Below are 15,102 nucleotides of genomic sequence, written 5' to 3'. Positions count from 1 at the left end.
ACAGACTTGTCCAAAAAAAATTAAGGTGTTTTTATTGCTGAAATTAATAATAGATACATATGATAAATATGACAAAATAAACAGATATTTTTGATGAAATACCGCTTTCCAAAGATCAGAATACATGACTATAGTCTTATGTGCATAATAAATGAGTATGTGTTTTTATTGTGGAAATTGATGAATAGCATACATATGATAAATATAAAGAAATAAATTGAAATGTATATGTTTAGATATTTATGATGGAAAACCTAAGTAAACCAAAGTTTTTTTATCATTCAAATGAAGAATGTGATGCATATGATAAATATCAATAAATACATTGAAACTGTTTTTTGAGATATTTCTGATGGGAATGTTGTTTTATCAGACAACAGAAAAAAAGAACACTATAGTCTTCTGTAAAAGTTTTTATTGTTGAAATAGGAGCATAGGATAGCCCACGCCCCATCAAACGCAGCAACACACAAACCCACCAGGTCTCCTATTCAGGAAGCAGCCCAGCTGAAATGCACTGCTCACTGACTCGCTGAAGATATTTATTATCATCTAAAAAGGTAACCTTGACCAAATCCATACCAAACATTATCTGCGATTACACAAACACAAATGAAAGCTTTGGTCAAGGTGACCATTTTAAATATTCACACATATGATACAGAAATAAAATTTTTACTCTATGGCATCAACTGACCGAAGAAGATGAATTGGGAAAAAATGTTGTATCCATCTTTATTATGGAAATCTTTCTTATCATTAAAAGCATGTGTACAACGACTACAGCTGCTTTAGACATTAACACAGAATCTTAGAGGCAAAGCCAAGCTGGAGAAGATCTCTAAACATCTGCTGGATGTCAGTGAAAATGGCCACGCCAGGTGCCTCTACTGTAAGAGCGCTAGCTCTAGCGGTGACCTGGTTGGTCAGGACAGGGGCAAATGGAGGTCGGGGCTCATATCTTTCGTTTCTTCCACTCTGGCTCCTTGTCAGCCTCCTCGTCCTCCGACTCCACCTCAGCGAACACGGGCTCGGGCTGAGTCCTGTGGGGCAGAGAGACGCAGGGGGGTGGGGAACAACGCGTTATCCGCAGAGAAATGAGACGCAAATTTAGTTAACTATGCGAGAACCTGTAGTGACACTAGAGTCATCACTACAGAAGCGATAACCGTAGGGATACAGAAGCGACAATTCTAGTGATAACTGTAGGGATACAGAAGCTATAACTCTACTGATAACTGTAGGGATACAGAAGTGATAACTAGTGATAACTGCAGGGATACAGAAGCGATAACTCTACTGATAACTGTAGGGATACAGAAGCGATAACTCTACTGATAACTGCAGGGATACAGAAGCGATAACTCTACTGATAACTGCAGGGATACAGAAGCGATAACTAGTGATAACTGCAGGGATACAGAAGCGATAACTAGTGATAACTGTAGTGATAACTCTACTGATAACTGTAGTGATAACTCTAGTGATACAGAAGTGCAGAATTAAAAGGGAAACATGAAGAGGAGGGAGCACCACATCAAATAAACTAGAGAGCCATTAAAAATGTTACAAATTCGGTGGGCCATACTGACATAATGTTGCCATTTAAAAAGCGAAATGGCTTACGAGGTGTAGGCCGGGGCCACCCAGTACGGGTTGTCGGACGCAGCCTTGGCGTGCCGCAGGATGGCCTCCCGAGGGTTGCTGTCGTCGGTCTTGTCCAGAGCGATGTTCTTCACGATGAACGAGGACAGAGTACCGCCATGCGCCGCCACTCGACCACCTCGACCTGTGCGCAGATAAAGGACGGGCCAGAGAAAAACACACACACTCACACTCACACATATATACAATATGACATACATATATCGGTGTGGGTGTACAGTGTACGGTAAGAGGGGTGGTTTCATACCTGGCCCAGAGACGGGGGGCTCGGGTTTGTGTGATTTCAGCGGGTCGAGTCGGTCTTTCTCCAGCTGTTTCCTGGTGCTGCGCTGCCGGGCCTCTCTGAACATGGGCAGGGCGTGGGCTGGGGGAGAGAAAGAGACACAATAAACACCACCACGCATCAGAGCACACTGCAGCCAGAACTACACTACCCACAGCACATTGCAACCGGAACTACACTACCCAGAGCACACTGCAGCTAGAAATCCACTACCCACAAAACACAGCACCCAGAACAAATTGCACCCAGAACTCCACTACCGAGAGCACAATGCACTCAAAATTATGCATGAGTGGCACTGAAGTATTTTGGTAAAAGGTCCTTAAGCCAAACTACTTCATGAAATATCCAACTATAACAATGAAAAAGACATTTCACATTCTGATGCAGTACTCTGATGCAGTGTCACAGAGGGGAGTAATACTCACGGGTGATGATGTAGTCCTGGGTCAGGGTCTCGGCCTGTTTCTCCTTCCTCTTGCTCTTCACCACACACAGCTTAGCTCCTCTGAGAAACGGGAGGGGAAGTTACCATGTTTTACTCCTGAATTCATGGTTATTTTGCATCTCAAAAGTAACAGAAATGCATACATATTTGCCTGCTCACTCATCATCAGCACTCAAGAAAAAATATACCTTTTGGAAAACTAGTCTATTCCACAGGGCTGATGACACTCACCTCTGACTCTTGACAGGGTCGTAGTAGACCTTGGCCAAGCCGTTCCCAGTTCCCACCATGATCTGGTTCAGTTTAGGGTGCCAGAGACAGCGCACCACACTCTGAGGAGAAAAGGTAGCAACTATTCTTGAAAACAATTCACACACGTGACAGCTGATTGACCTGGGGTTCCGATCACCACAAGGATCCTACCACATTAGACCCCTTTATCTCATACTTCTTGAAGAATCTTACTGCATAAAATGCCTCAATCTCATACAACATCTGGAAGGATCTTACCGCATTAGACACCTCAATCTCGTACACCTTCTGGAAGGATGTCCTCTCAAAGAACACCAGCTTGCCGTTGCCTTCTCCTCTCTTCACTGAAGTTCCTGTTACCAGGAGTCTGTCGTCAGGGCTGAAGCAGCAGTCCGTCCTGGGAAAAAGAGCCAAAGTTATTCCGCAAGTTCCACTGCAAGTCTCATAACACTACCGCAGCTAAAGCCAATTTGACATTACTTGCTTATAACTTCTTCTGCTATAAAGATATTTCCTAAAGTCATGCATGACGCCCTCACGCCACTTACAGAAGTAGGATCACCATGATGAAGATCCCACAGCCTAAACTTTCCAACTGCAGTCAAAAATCTCTAATTGAGTGCCTGTCCGTGACATTTTGCGAATTGTGCACTCGATACAAAATTACAAAATTTTACTTGTATTTTATATTTGAATATCTGTTGTGACTGCCCCGGTTTGTTTGTGTATTTGTAAAGATGAGTGTTGCTTCCATGGGCTCTCGTCAGGAATAAGGATGAATGAAAACATGCTAAATTAGCGAATTTCCCTAGCCACTTTCTTTTTGAGAAATTAAATTGAACACACATACATTTACTTTCCTCAGCCCAAGCATACGGTATTCCCAGAAGACTTAACATTCCCAGAGGATTTGGCATTCCCAGGAGAACTCACATGGGGAAGAAGGTGGTCAGGCCTGAGGCAACACTGAGGGATTTACTGAAGTTGCGAATGTCCCAGGTTTTCAGAGTGTCATCACCTGCAAGATCATCAGAGAACACAATAACCCAGTGTACACAGCGCCGGGAGCAGGGGGATCACCCAGCACCACTGATTCAATCGTGAATGAACCCACTGACTGAGTGAGTCATAGTGCCAATACAAAAATGTCTTAACAAGCGTTTTTAGTTGTTTTTTTTCTTCGTTTTTTTTTTTTTGACTAAACAGTATTAGCTTGTTTTTGGCTTGATTGTTGGCTTGACATGTGAAATGTCTTATTCAAATGGAAAACATTGACATTTGAATAAGAAATTGTTTTACCTAACTGGAAATATTTTTTTCTTATGTAACAGAAAGGTCAAATAAATAAGATTATCTCAATAGGAGTACTGAACTACTTAATCACAGGTAAACTGCAGCTGCTGAAATTCTACAGAGACCCTGCACAATGCCAGTCTCACCTCCTCGCGAAGCCAAAGTGGTCCCATCGTAAGAGAAGGCCAGGCAGGAGATGTCGGAGCCCGGGGTGTGAGCCTTACGACAGTGAAACTTGGTGTGGACCTGAAACGGAGAGGGCAAGAAGCAAATGACATACTCTGAATATTACCAGTGCTGGAGAAGCATACCGTATTTTGCACATACAGTATGTATACAGTGCAGTTCTGTAGAGGGTTATTGCTCTGTATGACTGGAAAGGGTTAACCTACTGTACCTTTAAGTAAATTATTTTGGACTTCTAACGGTTAAGAGAGGAATTACAGCAATGAGCACCCTCAAACCACAACAGTGTTTATCCCTCCCCCTTCTCTGTGAACGCACTGACATTGAAAGCCCCCATGCCATTGGCTGTGGCAATTAGAACCAGTTTTCAACCAATGAGCTTAAATTATTGTACATCTATGCAATATTTAGGTGTAGGTCAGTCAACTGTATATTTTGAAACCTGAATTTAAAGACAATAAACACCGGCATAGTCAACATCTACGTCTTGTAACAATGTTTTAACACAAATATTTTACCTATTGGACCTTCAATTTTCCTATAGTTATCAGCAGAGTTATTGAATCACTAAAACGGGCAGCATGGTAACAGCATGCCATTAAATAGTGTGGGGTAACAGTAGCGTGATAAACAGCCCATCCCCTTCCGTCAGTAATAAATGAATAAACCCCGGTGGAGACTCACGCTGAGGTTGCGGTCCCAGATCTGGATGGTCCCGTCCTGGCAGCCGGCCGCAATGAGCTTTCCGTCCCGGCTGTAGGAGCAGCAGGTGGGGGTGACCCTCTTACCCTGCAGGGAGCGGGGCTTGAACACGGACTTGTGCTTCTTCTCCGAGTTCAGGTCCCAGGTACGCACCGTACTGAGGGGAGCGGAGGGGTTTAAACACACGTGAATAAGTGCCTGGCTGTGGAACGGTGCAATAAACGCAATGAAAAACATGAAAATGAAATGATAAAGTGCCAATTGAATCATCGCTTCATTTTCGTCTCCGTGCCACTTTGAGGACATGCCTGGTAAGAGCACTCATTAGCACTCATTGTGGGATTATATTCATGCATGGTGATTAGATGGGTATGACTTCTTACACACCCATCGTTTGAGCACGTCAGGAACTCTTCCTTGATCTTTGGATGCCAGCAGCCACTGTTCAACATTGCAGTGTGACCCTGTTTCAGGGGTCAGAAAAATGTCTCACTTCAATAGCGTTTCACTGGCAATGGAAATATGTCAGAGAATAAAGCAACAGAACACATATTAACCATTTAAGCTGTAAGACCAGAAAAATGTCATTTCAATGTTCCTAACTACACATTCAAATGCGGAAGTACTGGTCACTACTGTTATAACAGGTCTTGACTTACACCCAATCCAAACATGAAGCAACATTAGCAAATGAACAGCCGAATGACAAGAAATAAATCTATAGAACACGTTTGTTTCAATGAACTCTAGACAACAAACAGAGCGAGCGTTGTCATTCTGGGACCAAATATCACTCGCTCTGTCTCCATTTCAAGAACATTTCACTGGTGCATCCCGCCTCTAAATTGTTCCTCTTGGTGGAAAACCAATGACCCATCGCAAAGGCCACTGGGAAGGAACAAGAGTGCTCGTAGTTTCAATGCATTATGAGAAAATTTGTATGCCAAATAACTAAGTTTTACAAATAGCCATTTAGAAATACTGACAAATTTTTTCCAGAAAGGAAGATGTCTGTCCAGTGTGTTATCCGATTGGTTCCGATGTCGTCAGGTCGAATCCTCAGATAATATCAAGAGAGGTTTGCGATACGACACTGCCCCCCTGGTCCTACTCTTCTATGGGTGAAAGGGACCCTCTTGGCGATGACCGTACCTTCGTGTTGGCCATGTCCACGATGTACTGATCCCCCTTCACGCACTCCAGAACCGGGAAGCCATCCCGGTCCAGGACCTTAGCCTGAGCACTGCCTGCAACCACCAGGATGACATCGCCCGTGACGCTGTACTGCAGGGACCTTATCTGGTGGCTGTAGGGAGATCAGAGAGAGAGAGAGAGAGAGAAGCTGCCATTTACAGCAGAACTATAGAAAGACCACCGTGTACAATTGTACTGGGGAAACTTAAATTTTGATCGATATTTCGGTCATTGCCAATTTTGGAGAAATAAATAATCAAGAAAAGCAAAAACTTGGATCGACAATTTCATCTCAGAGAGAAATGGCTCTTTTAATCATTTAACTTTCAACATGCAGCTATCAAGTACGTAATTGTGTGGCCAACTAGCTAACCTGAAAGAGATGCAGCTACCAATACATAGCTAAGCTAAACCAACACTTGCAAAGAAACAAACTAACAAAGGGTGTGACACATGGAGTCTTGCTAATAGATACAGAAAAAATATTTAGATAATATTGAAAAACACATAACTGAACGTACCACTCACAGGGCTGCAGGGATCGAAAGGCCTGCAGAGCAGCATCCATCCCGGCAAAGTCCCAAAATCTCACATCATAGTCGTATCCCCCGGTAACCAGCCGAGCACCCGAGGGGTCCAAGCCCAGAGCGGATACCTGAGTGTCACAGGTGAGAGGTAAACATTCCATCTCAGGTAAACATTCAACATTCAGCCACAGGTAAACATTCCATCTCAGGTATACATTCTGACAAAGGTAAACATTAATAATTCTGACAGAGGTAAATATTTTGATGAAGGTAAACATTAAACATTCCGTCACAGGTAAAGATTCTGATAAAGGTAAACATTAAACATTCTGTCACAGTAATGGAATGCTTTTCATGCCTTAAGTAATCTCTTCATTCAACCAATTCTGTAAAAATAGGGTTGTTAACAAAATAGTCTTCATAAATGTATCAAGTAAAGGTCTTAAAACATGGGGTAGAATAAGGCCAGTATCGAATCAATATTTGTACTTAACATTGACTTACAAGTAAATGAATGATGAACACAATTTATTCACAAATTTGGCTTGGAGAGTTCATTTCAGTGAACAGAACATGCAAACAGGTTTTGTAGCCAATGATTCCCTGGAGTCAATGACTGAATCTCCTGGCATGGCTTTTACAGTATGAAAGGATGTCTTACCGTTTTTGTGCCATGCTGCAGTGTGATTTCATGCGTGTCTGGAATTCTTTTGACTGGGTTCTGTGAGAAAGGAAAAAAAGAGAACATCGATGGGATTGTAAACTTTACTTCAATACCCAGAATGCACAGTAATAAATACAAATGGCATACAGCAATTGAACCCAGGAACAAAAAAACTAAACAAAATGGCCACCAATATGGGCACCAAGAATCATGCCTCGCGGCCCTGCCATGATGTAAACTTGGCTTACAATACAATGGTAGAACCAATGCATTTCATTTAACATTTATGCAAAGTCAACAAGCACATATTAATCATGTGAACAAGAACCACCAAATCTGCTATATCAAAGCATGCCATAGACCTGCATTTCAAGCATTTAAAGTTTGAATGTATAGTTTATGAATGTTATGAATTTAGCCAGGATGATAGCAAACCACGCATACGTCATCATCGTCTTCGTCCTGCATGTCTTCCTCGTCATCATCGTCGTCCGCCAAACTGCCTCTGTACCCCGGAGGAAGTGGGGGGCCCACGATGTCGTCGGGGTCTCCATGGATAGCAAGCTTGGAGGGGATGGGGGGGCCAATGAGGTCGGAGCTGGAGTCGGAATCAGAACCACTATCGCTGCTGTCCCCACTGCTGCTACTCTCCTGCGGCCTGCAGGAAGACAGGACGTCAGTGGCTATTCTCCAACTGCAATGCGGCCATTTTGTGAGGACACTTATCTGCGCAGAAAAAACCCTTTTTGTGAGGACATTTATCTTGGCAGAAAAATCCTATTTTCTGAGGACACAGTGTGTAGCCTGGGGAGAAGAAAATACATGTTTGTGAGGACAACTATTTGGGTAGAAAAACCTGAAGGGCTATTATACATTACTGGCATTTGGCAGACACTCTTATCCAGACTGATGTACGGTTGATTAGACTAAGCAGGAGACAATACTCCCCTGGAGTAATGCAGGGTTAAAGGCCTTGCTCAAGGACCCAATCATGTATCTTAACCGGTCGCCCAGGTTTTACATTTACCTTATAAGGTTTTACATTCAAGTTCTATCAAGGCAATCAACCTTTTTCCCCAACTCAGAATGCAAATAATAATTTCTGCATTTCTGCTCAATTCAGGATAATGGAGATTTGAACATATGCCTGAAGCAGGCTGCAGTCGACTGCATAACTTCTATCAAGGTGAGTAAGTACCTTTTTCTTTTTTCTTTTTTATACATGCAAAGTACCAAACCACCTACCACCTACAAGGCCTTCATGAAAGGGTCCATTTCACTTCCAAGTTTCACGACCTGTACAAGCAGCCTATATCCTGACTTAACGTGGACTTAACTGTCCATGTTGAAGCAGATTTCAATGATTTACCTTGAGGCTTTTGCTGCAGATTTGTCCCTGCAGGTGGATGCAGCTACCGGTCTGACTTTGCTCTTCTGAGAACTCCCTGCTGCCTCCTGCTGGGTTTCATCCTGTCGTCTTTCCTCTAGGCAACACACAACTGTGTTAACTATACACAAACACACACACACACACACACACACACACACACACACACACACACACACACACACACATACATACAAACAACTGTGTTAACTACACCCACACACAACTGTGTTAACTACACGCGCGCGCGCGCGCACACACACACACACACACACACACACACACACACACACACACAACTGTGTTAACTACACCCACACACACACAACTGTTAACTACACCCACACACACACAACTCTGTTAACTACAACCACGCGCACACGCACACAACTGTGTTAGCTACACTCACACTCTGTGCTCAAATGCATAGAATCTCACTCACCTAACGCTCTATGGCTCCTTTCGATTGCTGTTCTCCGGGTCTGCTCAAAGATAGCCTCAAAATCAAAGGTGCGAGCCTTCTTCCCTGATGGGGTAAAAAGAACATTGTCGTTTGAAGATACAATCCAGCCACAGCCAATGATCTCCTGGAAAGTTTTAAGCATTGCAGGGACATGGTGGAATGCTTGAGTGAATCCTTGAGTCGTAGCTCATACAGTTTGAGAAGATATACCAGTGCACTGCTATATAACTGTTTAATGGTACATTCAAGTCTAATGTTACATTACACTGCCGCATAACTTATTGAAAGTCTAATTGGGATATAGCTCCTCAACATTCAAACGAACATATTGCAGTGGCGGAACAATAGTACTCCAGCTACTTCTGACGTGTGAGACATGACTTACCGAAGCCAGAGAACCCCATCACTGAAGCAATGTCTCCATCATTACTGGAACTTTCGGTCTCTAAAAGCAAAAACAGATTAGAAATGATAGATGGTTAGTAGAAAACATACCAAAAGTCACAACATGTAACCATATTAGAGGAAATCTTAATTGAAACCCGGATATAGAAAGGGAACCTATAGAAGGGGATCATAATAAAGCGTCTTTGTCGCAGTGTCTCTCTAAACGCGCTCTACAAATACAATTGAATTTCTTAACTATGGTCTGAACCATTCGGGGTAGATAACCAGATAACTAACATGTAGCCACATAAGGCCCAGAAATGAACTTTGAAGAAATACGTTTAAAGAGTAATGGTATGTGTATGTGTATGTGTATGTGTATGTGTATGCGTATGCGTATGCCTTCTTTACTTGGTTAGCTAGCTAGCTATCATGCAAGTGTTAAAGTGAATTAAAACGTTTTCTAACGTTGCTCGAGCCAATGTTACATAGTTAACTAGCTTGCCTGACGAAGTTACTTTTCAGTTTGTTAGTTAGCCATACAAGCAATAACTCGCTCCAAAAGAAACAATTCAAATATCAAAATATCAACGTTACCCTTTCCACCACTGCTAGCGTCCATGATTGTTTAGATTTTCTTCTTCAGCTAGGCTCTTGGAGGTAAGAACGAAATTACTGGTGCATTGCACCCCCTTCTGGCTGGAGTGCGGATTAGAAAACAGACAGATCCAAACTATAGACGATCCAAACGAGATACTTCGATTTAATTTAATCGAAGTATGTTTGGTAAAAACACATGTAAATCAAAGCACCCACTTTAAGTTCCCCCTGCTAACATGTGGATGCCCTAAAACCCCAGTTTAATTGTATTTGTCTTATTTTCAGTGCAGCTCAGTTCTTTAAAAGATCAAATCCATCGTTTTTGGGCACCAAACATGATCACAGTCCTGCACTACTCATTTTTGTCATCATGATTTCATTTCTTTTACAATTCCCTATCAATACTTTTGAACAAATGCTTCTTGAAAATAATGTATAAACAAATTAAATCAGAATGGGGAGTAAATTTCAAGCGCTTTACTCTTAACCAACAATCATAATGTTCTGCCTAAAAAGATAATGAATGTGTAATCAATTAGCCTGTTATAAATAAATTGGTTATATGGTATTTTTTTCCAAAATGCTTAATAAAAATAATGATAATCCTGAAATTAAGTTGATAGTTTATTCAATCCTGCTGTGGCAGCTGTGGCCGCTTATCTGCCTGCTATTACTTATATCATAATAGCAGTTATCAGACAGAATAAAAGGTGAACAGGTGCAATCACAGTTTTCGTTATTTCAATCATTTTCAAAATGAATACATTTGGATGGGAAGGGGCATTTGGATGTGTGATGCCCACTAAAATGTGATCACATTCGTGATGTTGTTTTTGCGAATTTATAGTTTTGTTTTACAGGTGAAATCTGTCTATTTGTTTCACGATAATGATTTTACCTAAATTGCCTGTAATAGCAATTATACGACACCAGATGGCACTGTGACATGGTTGAGTCTAGGTATTGGACTTGGCGAGGGCTCTCCATAACTTTGAGAGACTTCGTGAAAACGTTTTCCGTTTTCCAGGTTAGTAAAGTGTCACAAGCACCATGTATTGTGTAATTCAGTTTTATAAAATCAGTATAGAGTTTGATTTACGTTTGTCAGATTGGTGAATGTCTAGTTTATCTAGTTTAGTGTAAATTAGCTAATGTAGGCTAACTAAGATGTGAGAAGTTAGCTAACGTTCGCCAGTAATGTTATGAATGCTCCGAACGCTAGCTAACTATATAACTTATTTGAATTAATTTTACTGTTACTAAGCAAAGTTAACGTTAGCAAAGTTAACGTTAGCCCTACGTTAGTTTTCTGTGAAATTTGGAAAGTTAGCGAACATTGCTTGTTTTCCTGTTTGGCGCGAAATTAGGTAATGTTAGCTACCAAGGGCATATGCTCATATTCGTTTGGAAATCAATTCGGTTACTTATGTAAAGTTAGCCCAGATTGGCACTGCCGCTATTCTAGCTAAAATTAACGTATTCTCTTCTCCAATTAACGTTATGTGTCGTTGTTGTAGAGACAACAGGATTCAGCACTCGGTGCTGATAGCTTTGTATCTTGTCGTGTAAATGGCTCCACGTATCCCAACCATCCATCCATCCATTATCTTAACCCGCTTATCCTGAACAGGGTCGCAGGGGGGCTGGAGCCTATCCCAGCATACATTGGGCGAAAGGCAGGAATACACCCTGGACAGGTCGCCAGTCCATCGCAGGGCACACACACCATTCACTCACACACTCATACCTACGGGCAATTTAGACTCTCCAATCAGCCTAACCTGCATGTCTTTGGAGTGTGGGAGGAAACCCGAGTATCCGGAGGAAACCCACACAGACACGGGGAGAACATGCAAACTCCGCACAGAGAGGCCCCGGCCGACGGGGATTCGAACCCAGGACCTCCTTGCTGTGAGGCGGCAGTGCTACCCACTGCACCATCCGTGCCGCCTCCACGTATCCCATTCCTTTTAATTTTATATTTTTGGCTGACTCAATAGTTTCAAGTTTAATTAAGGGTTCAATTGTTTAAACTATAGAATAATATGCAAGTTAATTATTCATCACTGCGATGCATGTCCGAGGATACTGGGAAGTATGTAAAGTGCATTGAGGATGCTGATGCAGAATATAGACACATGTTTAGGAATGACCATTTATTTTGAGTGTCTATAAACAAGATATAAATGTCTAGTGAATAGAGATATGGAAAGTGTATGGGGAAGATGTTGTTTTTGATAGTGACCATTTTATTTTGAGTGTTCTATGAACAAGAGATAAATGTCTAGAGACAGAGACAATGGTTATATCTGTACAGCAGTACAAGTAACTCTATTAAAGGGACAGTGCAGGCAGGGGTGATAATTTTAATACTTGTGATCATTTTAATACTTGTGATAATTGTAATAATTGTGATAATTGTAAATAAAGATAACTTTGAGAGACTTCGTGAAAACAGGTCAAGTCTAACTGCCTCTTCATTTTTGTGACTGTTTTCCAGATATTTAAAAATATCACTGTCTATGCGTACCACGCCCGGTACGTGTAACAGTTTTTGGGGGCTCGTCCGGGATCGCTCCCACCAAGCGGATGGAAGCTGATCCAGTGATATTGAACCAAGGACCAACAAACGACACACTGTTTCCTGATCCCATCTACTGATGAAGGAACACCCTCTAGTTCTACAAAGAGCTACGCCTGATGAAGAGTAAGAACTGTACTGTGTTGAAATCACCACCCCTCAAGGTTTGAAACTGAGTAAAAGACCTGGACTGTGACTTAGTGCAGGGAATAGGGAAGCAGCCATGGCGGAGGACAGTGAGCGGAAAAAGCTGATGTGGAGCATCAAGAAGGGACTGCTCACGCTCTCTGCAAATGAACTGTTCCAGATTGCCCAGTCGATGAGTCCTGTGCCAGGAGAGGAAAAGCCTCAGCTCGAGGAAGGAGATGAAGAAGGGTGCTTTGAGTACATCAGAAAGTTCATTAACAGTAAGCACTTATTAGACCTAGAAGATGCAGGCACGGCACACTTACTAGGATTGAAAGATGTTGTTGATACTGCCATTCAAAGCCGTGTTTCTGGTCCACAAGTACACGTTGATGATGTTGGGTCACACAGTGTTAAAGTAAGTCAAAATAATGTGAAATCAAATGCTGTGGTCAGTAGCAATAGTTCAGCTACCGATGTTAGTACTGTTAGTACAACACTCAACACAACGACAGCTGACACCACTGATCCTACAGAGCTACAGAAAATACTCAGTGCTTATGAGGAACTTAGTAGGAAAATTGCCACTCTTACTCCACATCCTGCACCTCAGTCACTTGTGCAAGTACAGTCTATGCCACAGAGTAGCATCAAAGGTCAAAGTGAACCCACCACACCGGCAACACGTGACGCAGTGGTCTCCTTAAGAGAGCTGCACCTCCATCGCAGAGAATTTAAGATTCAGGGAGGTCAGATAGGAGATCAGGGCTCAGACATGAGTTACAGTACTGTATGCAGACAGATGGATGAGGGTTTAAAGGAGCAGTTTACCGATGCAGAGGTGGTCAGGGCTGTGCTCAGAGCGATCAAGCCTGGAACATTCAAAGACATGCTGATGAATAAGGACGATCTAACTGTAGAGGAAATGAAACGTTTTCTCCACACCCACCTGGGTGAGCAAAGTAACACAGAACTGTTCCAGGAGCTCATGTGCACTAAACAGAAAGACAGTGAGATGCCACAGCAGTTCCTATACAGGGTCATAGGGCTCAAACAAAAGATCCTGCTGGCTTCAAAGCAGACTGACACAGATGCCAAGTACAGTTCAAGATGTCTTTCTCCACACCGTGTGTCAAGGGTTAGGGCATAAGCATGACGATGTCCGCCATGAGCTCAAACTGTTGCTCGTCGACCGCAGAGTAAGCGATGAGACAATTCTGAAACAGATACAAAAAATAATGAGTGATGAAAGTGAGAGACAGAGACGGTTGGGGCCAGCCACCAGACAAAGACTCACAATTGTGCACAGTGCTCAGGTGGAGGAGGTTAGTGCTGCACAATGTTCAACTGAGAAAGAGGAAAGCTCAAGGAAGAAACAGTGCTCAGAAAAAAAAGAAGACATAATCAAGAACTTGACCGAGAAGGTGGAGAAGCTTACCACCCTTGTTGAGCTCATGCAACAACAACGGTCAACCCCGACACAAAAGGCAGAACAAACCAGACAGAACAGGAGAGACAGACCATTTGGTTGCGCCAACTGTGTCAAAGATAACCGTACAGACTGTAAACACTGTTTCTGCTGCGGTTCAGAAGACCACAGATTAGCGGGCTAAAGAGACCATCACGTCAGGGAAACTTCAACCGGTCCCTGTCGGGGGACAAACAGTGACCGGGTCCCAACTACAGTCCCAACCAAACACAAATCCTTCTGGTCCGTCTGAAAAAGAAAGAGAGACTAAAGTTAACACGCAAACAGAAGGTAAAGTAACAGAAAATCAGAGACAGAAACAACCAAGTAAGACAACTGAGACACTTACCCATGACCTACCTGGCACCAAGAGTGAACGGCTATCCAAGCTCATAGGCAAAAGGCCTCTCACCTAGTGTAACCTAAATGGTTTGGTAGTCAGTGCTCTGTTAGACACAGGAGCTCAAGTGAGCATAGTCAGCAGAGACTGGAAGAACAAGTACTTACCTCATGTCACAATCAGACCCCTTACCAAGATCATGAATGAAGATGAAGAATTACAAGTTTATGCAGTAAACGGTGACATCCTTCCATTCGATGGTTTGATTGCTCTGACAGTCAATTTGATGGGGAATGAGAATCCGACTCTGTCAATCACTGTGCCCTTTCTTGTAAGCAGTTTGACCCTCGAACAGCCATTACTGGGGTTCAACGTACTGGAGGTAATGATACAGAATCAACCTGAAAAGCTGATACCAACCCTCACTGCTCTGCTCTGTAACTCCATGTTGATACCAGCAGAGAACGCTGAGCTGCTCGTGAACTTCATTCAGACCGACCAACCTTCTGTGCTGTGTGGGCGCCTACGGACAGGAA

General features: G+C 42.7%; 1 protein-coding gene across 1 annotated transcript; it reads right to left on the bottom strand.

Moving 5' to 3' along the window:
• Window positions 1-398: 398 nt before the first annotated feature.
• On the bottom strand, window positions 399-10,149 carry LOC133142160 (WD repeat-containing protein 70-like). Its single transcript, XM_061263199.1, has 18 exons — window positions 10,049-10,149; window positions 9,450-9,509; window positions 9,044-9,127; window positions 8,584-8,698; window positions 7,659-7,872; window positions 7,212-7,271; window positions 6,545-6,678; window positions 5,982-6,135; window positions 5,217-5,293; window positions 4,812-4,986; window positions 4,088-4,187; window positions 3,582-3,666; window positions 2,907-3,045; window positions 2,628-2,728; window positions 2,377-2,456; window positions 1,913-2,029; window positions 1,627-1,789; window positions 399-1,043 (listed from the first exon to the last, which is right to left on the bottom strand). Exons 1-18 carry the CDS (start codon window positions 10,071-10,073, stop codon window positions 956-958), a joined length of 1,971 nt encoding a protein of 656 aa, XP_061119183.1. The 5' UTR covers window positions 10,074-10,149; the 3' UTR covers window positions 399-955.
• Window positions 10,150-15,102: the final 4,953 nt, after the last annotated feature.

The sequence above is a fragment of the Conger conger genome, chromosome 12, assembly GCF_963514075.1.
Source record: "Conger conger chromosome 12, fConCon1.1, whole genome shotgun sequence".
Taxonomy (NCBI): domain Eukaryota; kingdom Metazoa; phylum Chordata; class Actinopteri; order Anguilliformes; family Congridae; genus Conger; species Conger conger.
The sequence above is the reverse complement of the archived record's forward strand: the minus strand, read 5'-3'. Positions and strand labels throughout refer to the sequence as shown.

Coding starts and splice junctions, on each gene's coding strand:
- LOC133142160 (XM_061263199.1), bottom strand. CDS start 10,073: ATGGACGCTAGCAGTGGTGGAAAGG. Junction 4,188..4,811: donor TCTGGGACCGCAACCTCAGC/GTGAGTCTCCAC, acceptor TCTCCGTTTCAG/GTCCACACCAAGTTTCACTG. Junction 1,044..1,626: donor GTGGCCCCGGCCTACACCTC/GTAAGCCATTTC, acceptor TCTGCCCCACAG/GACTCAGCCCGAGCCCGTGT.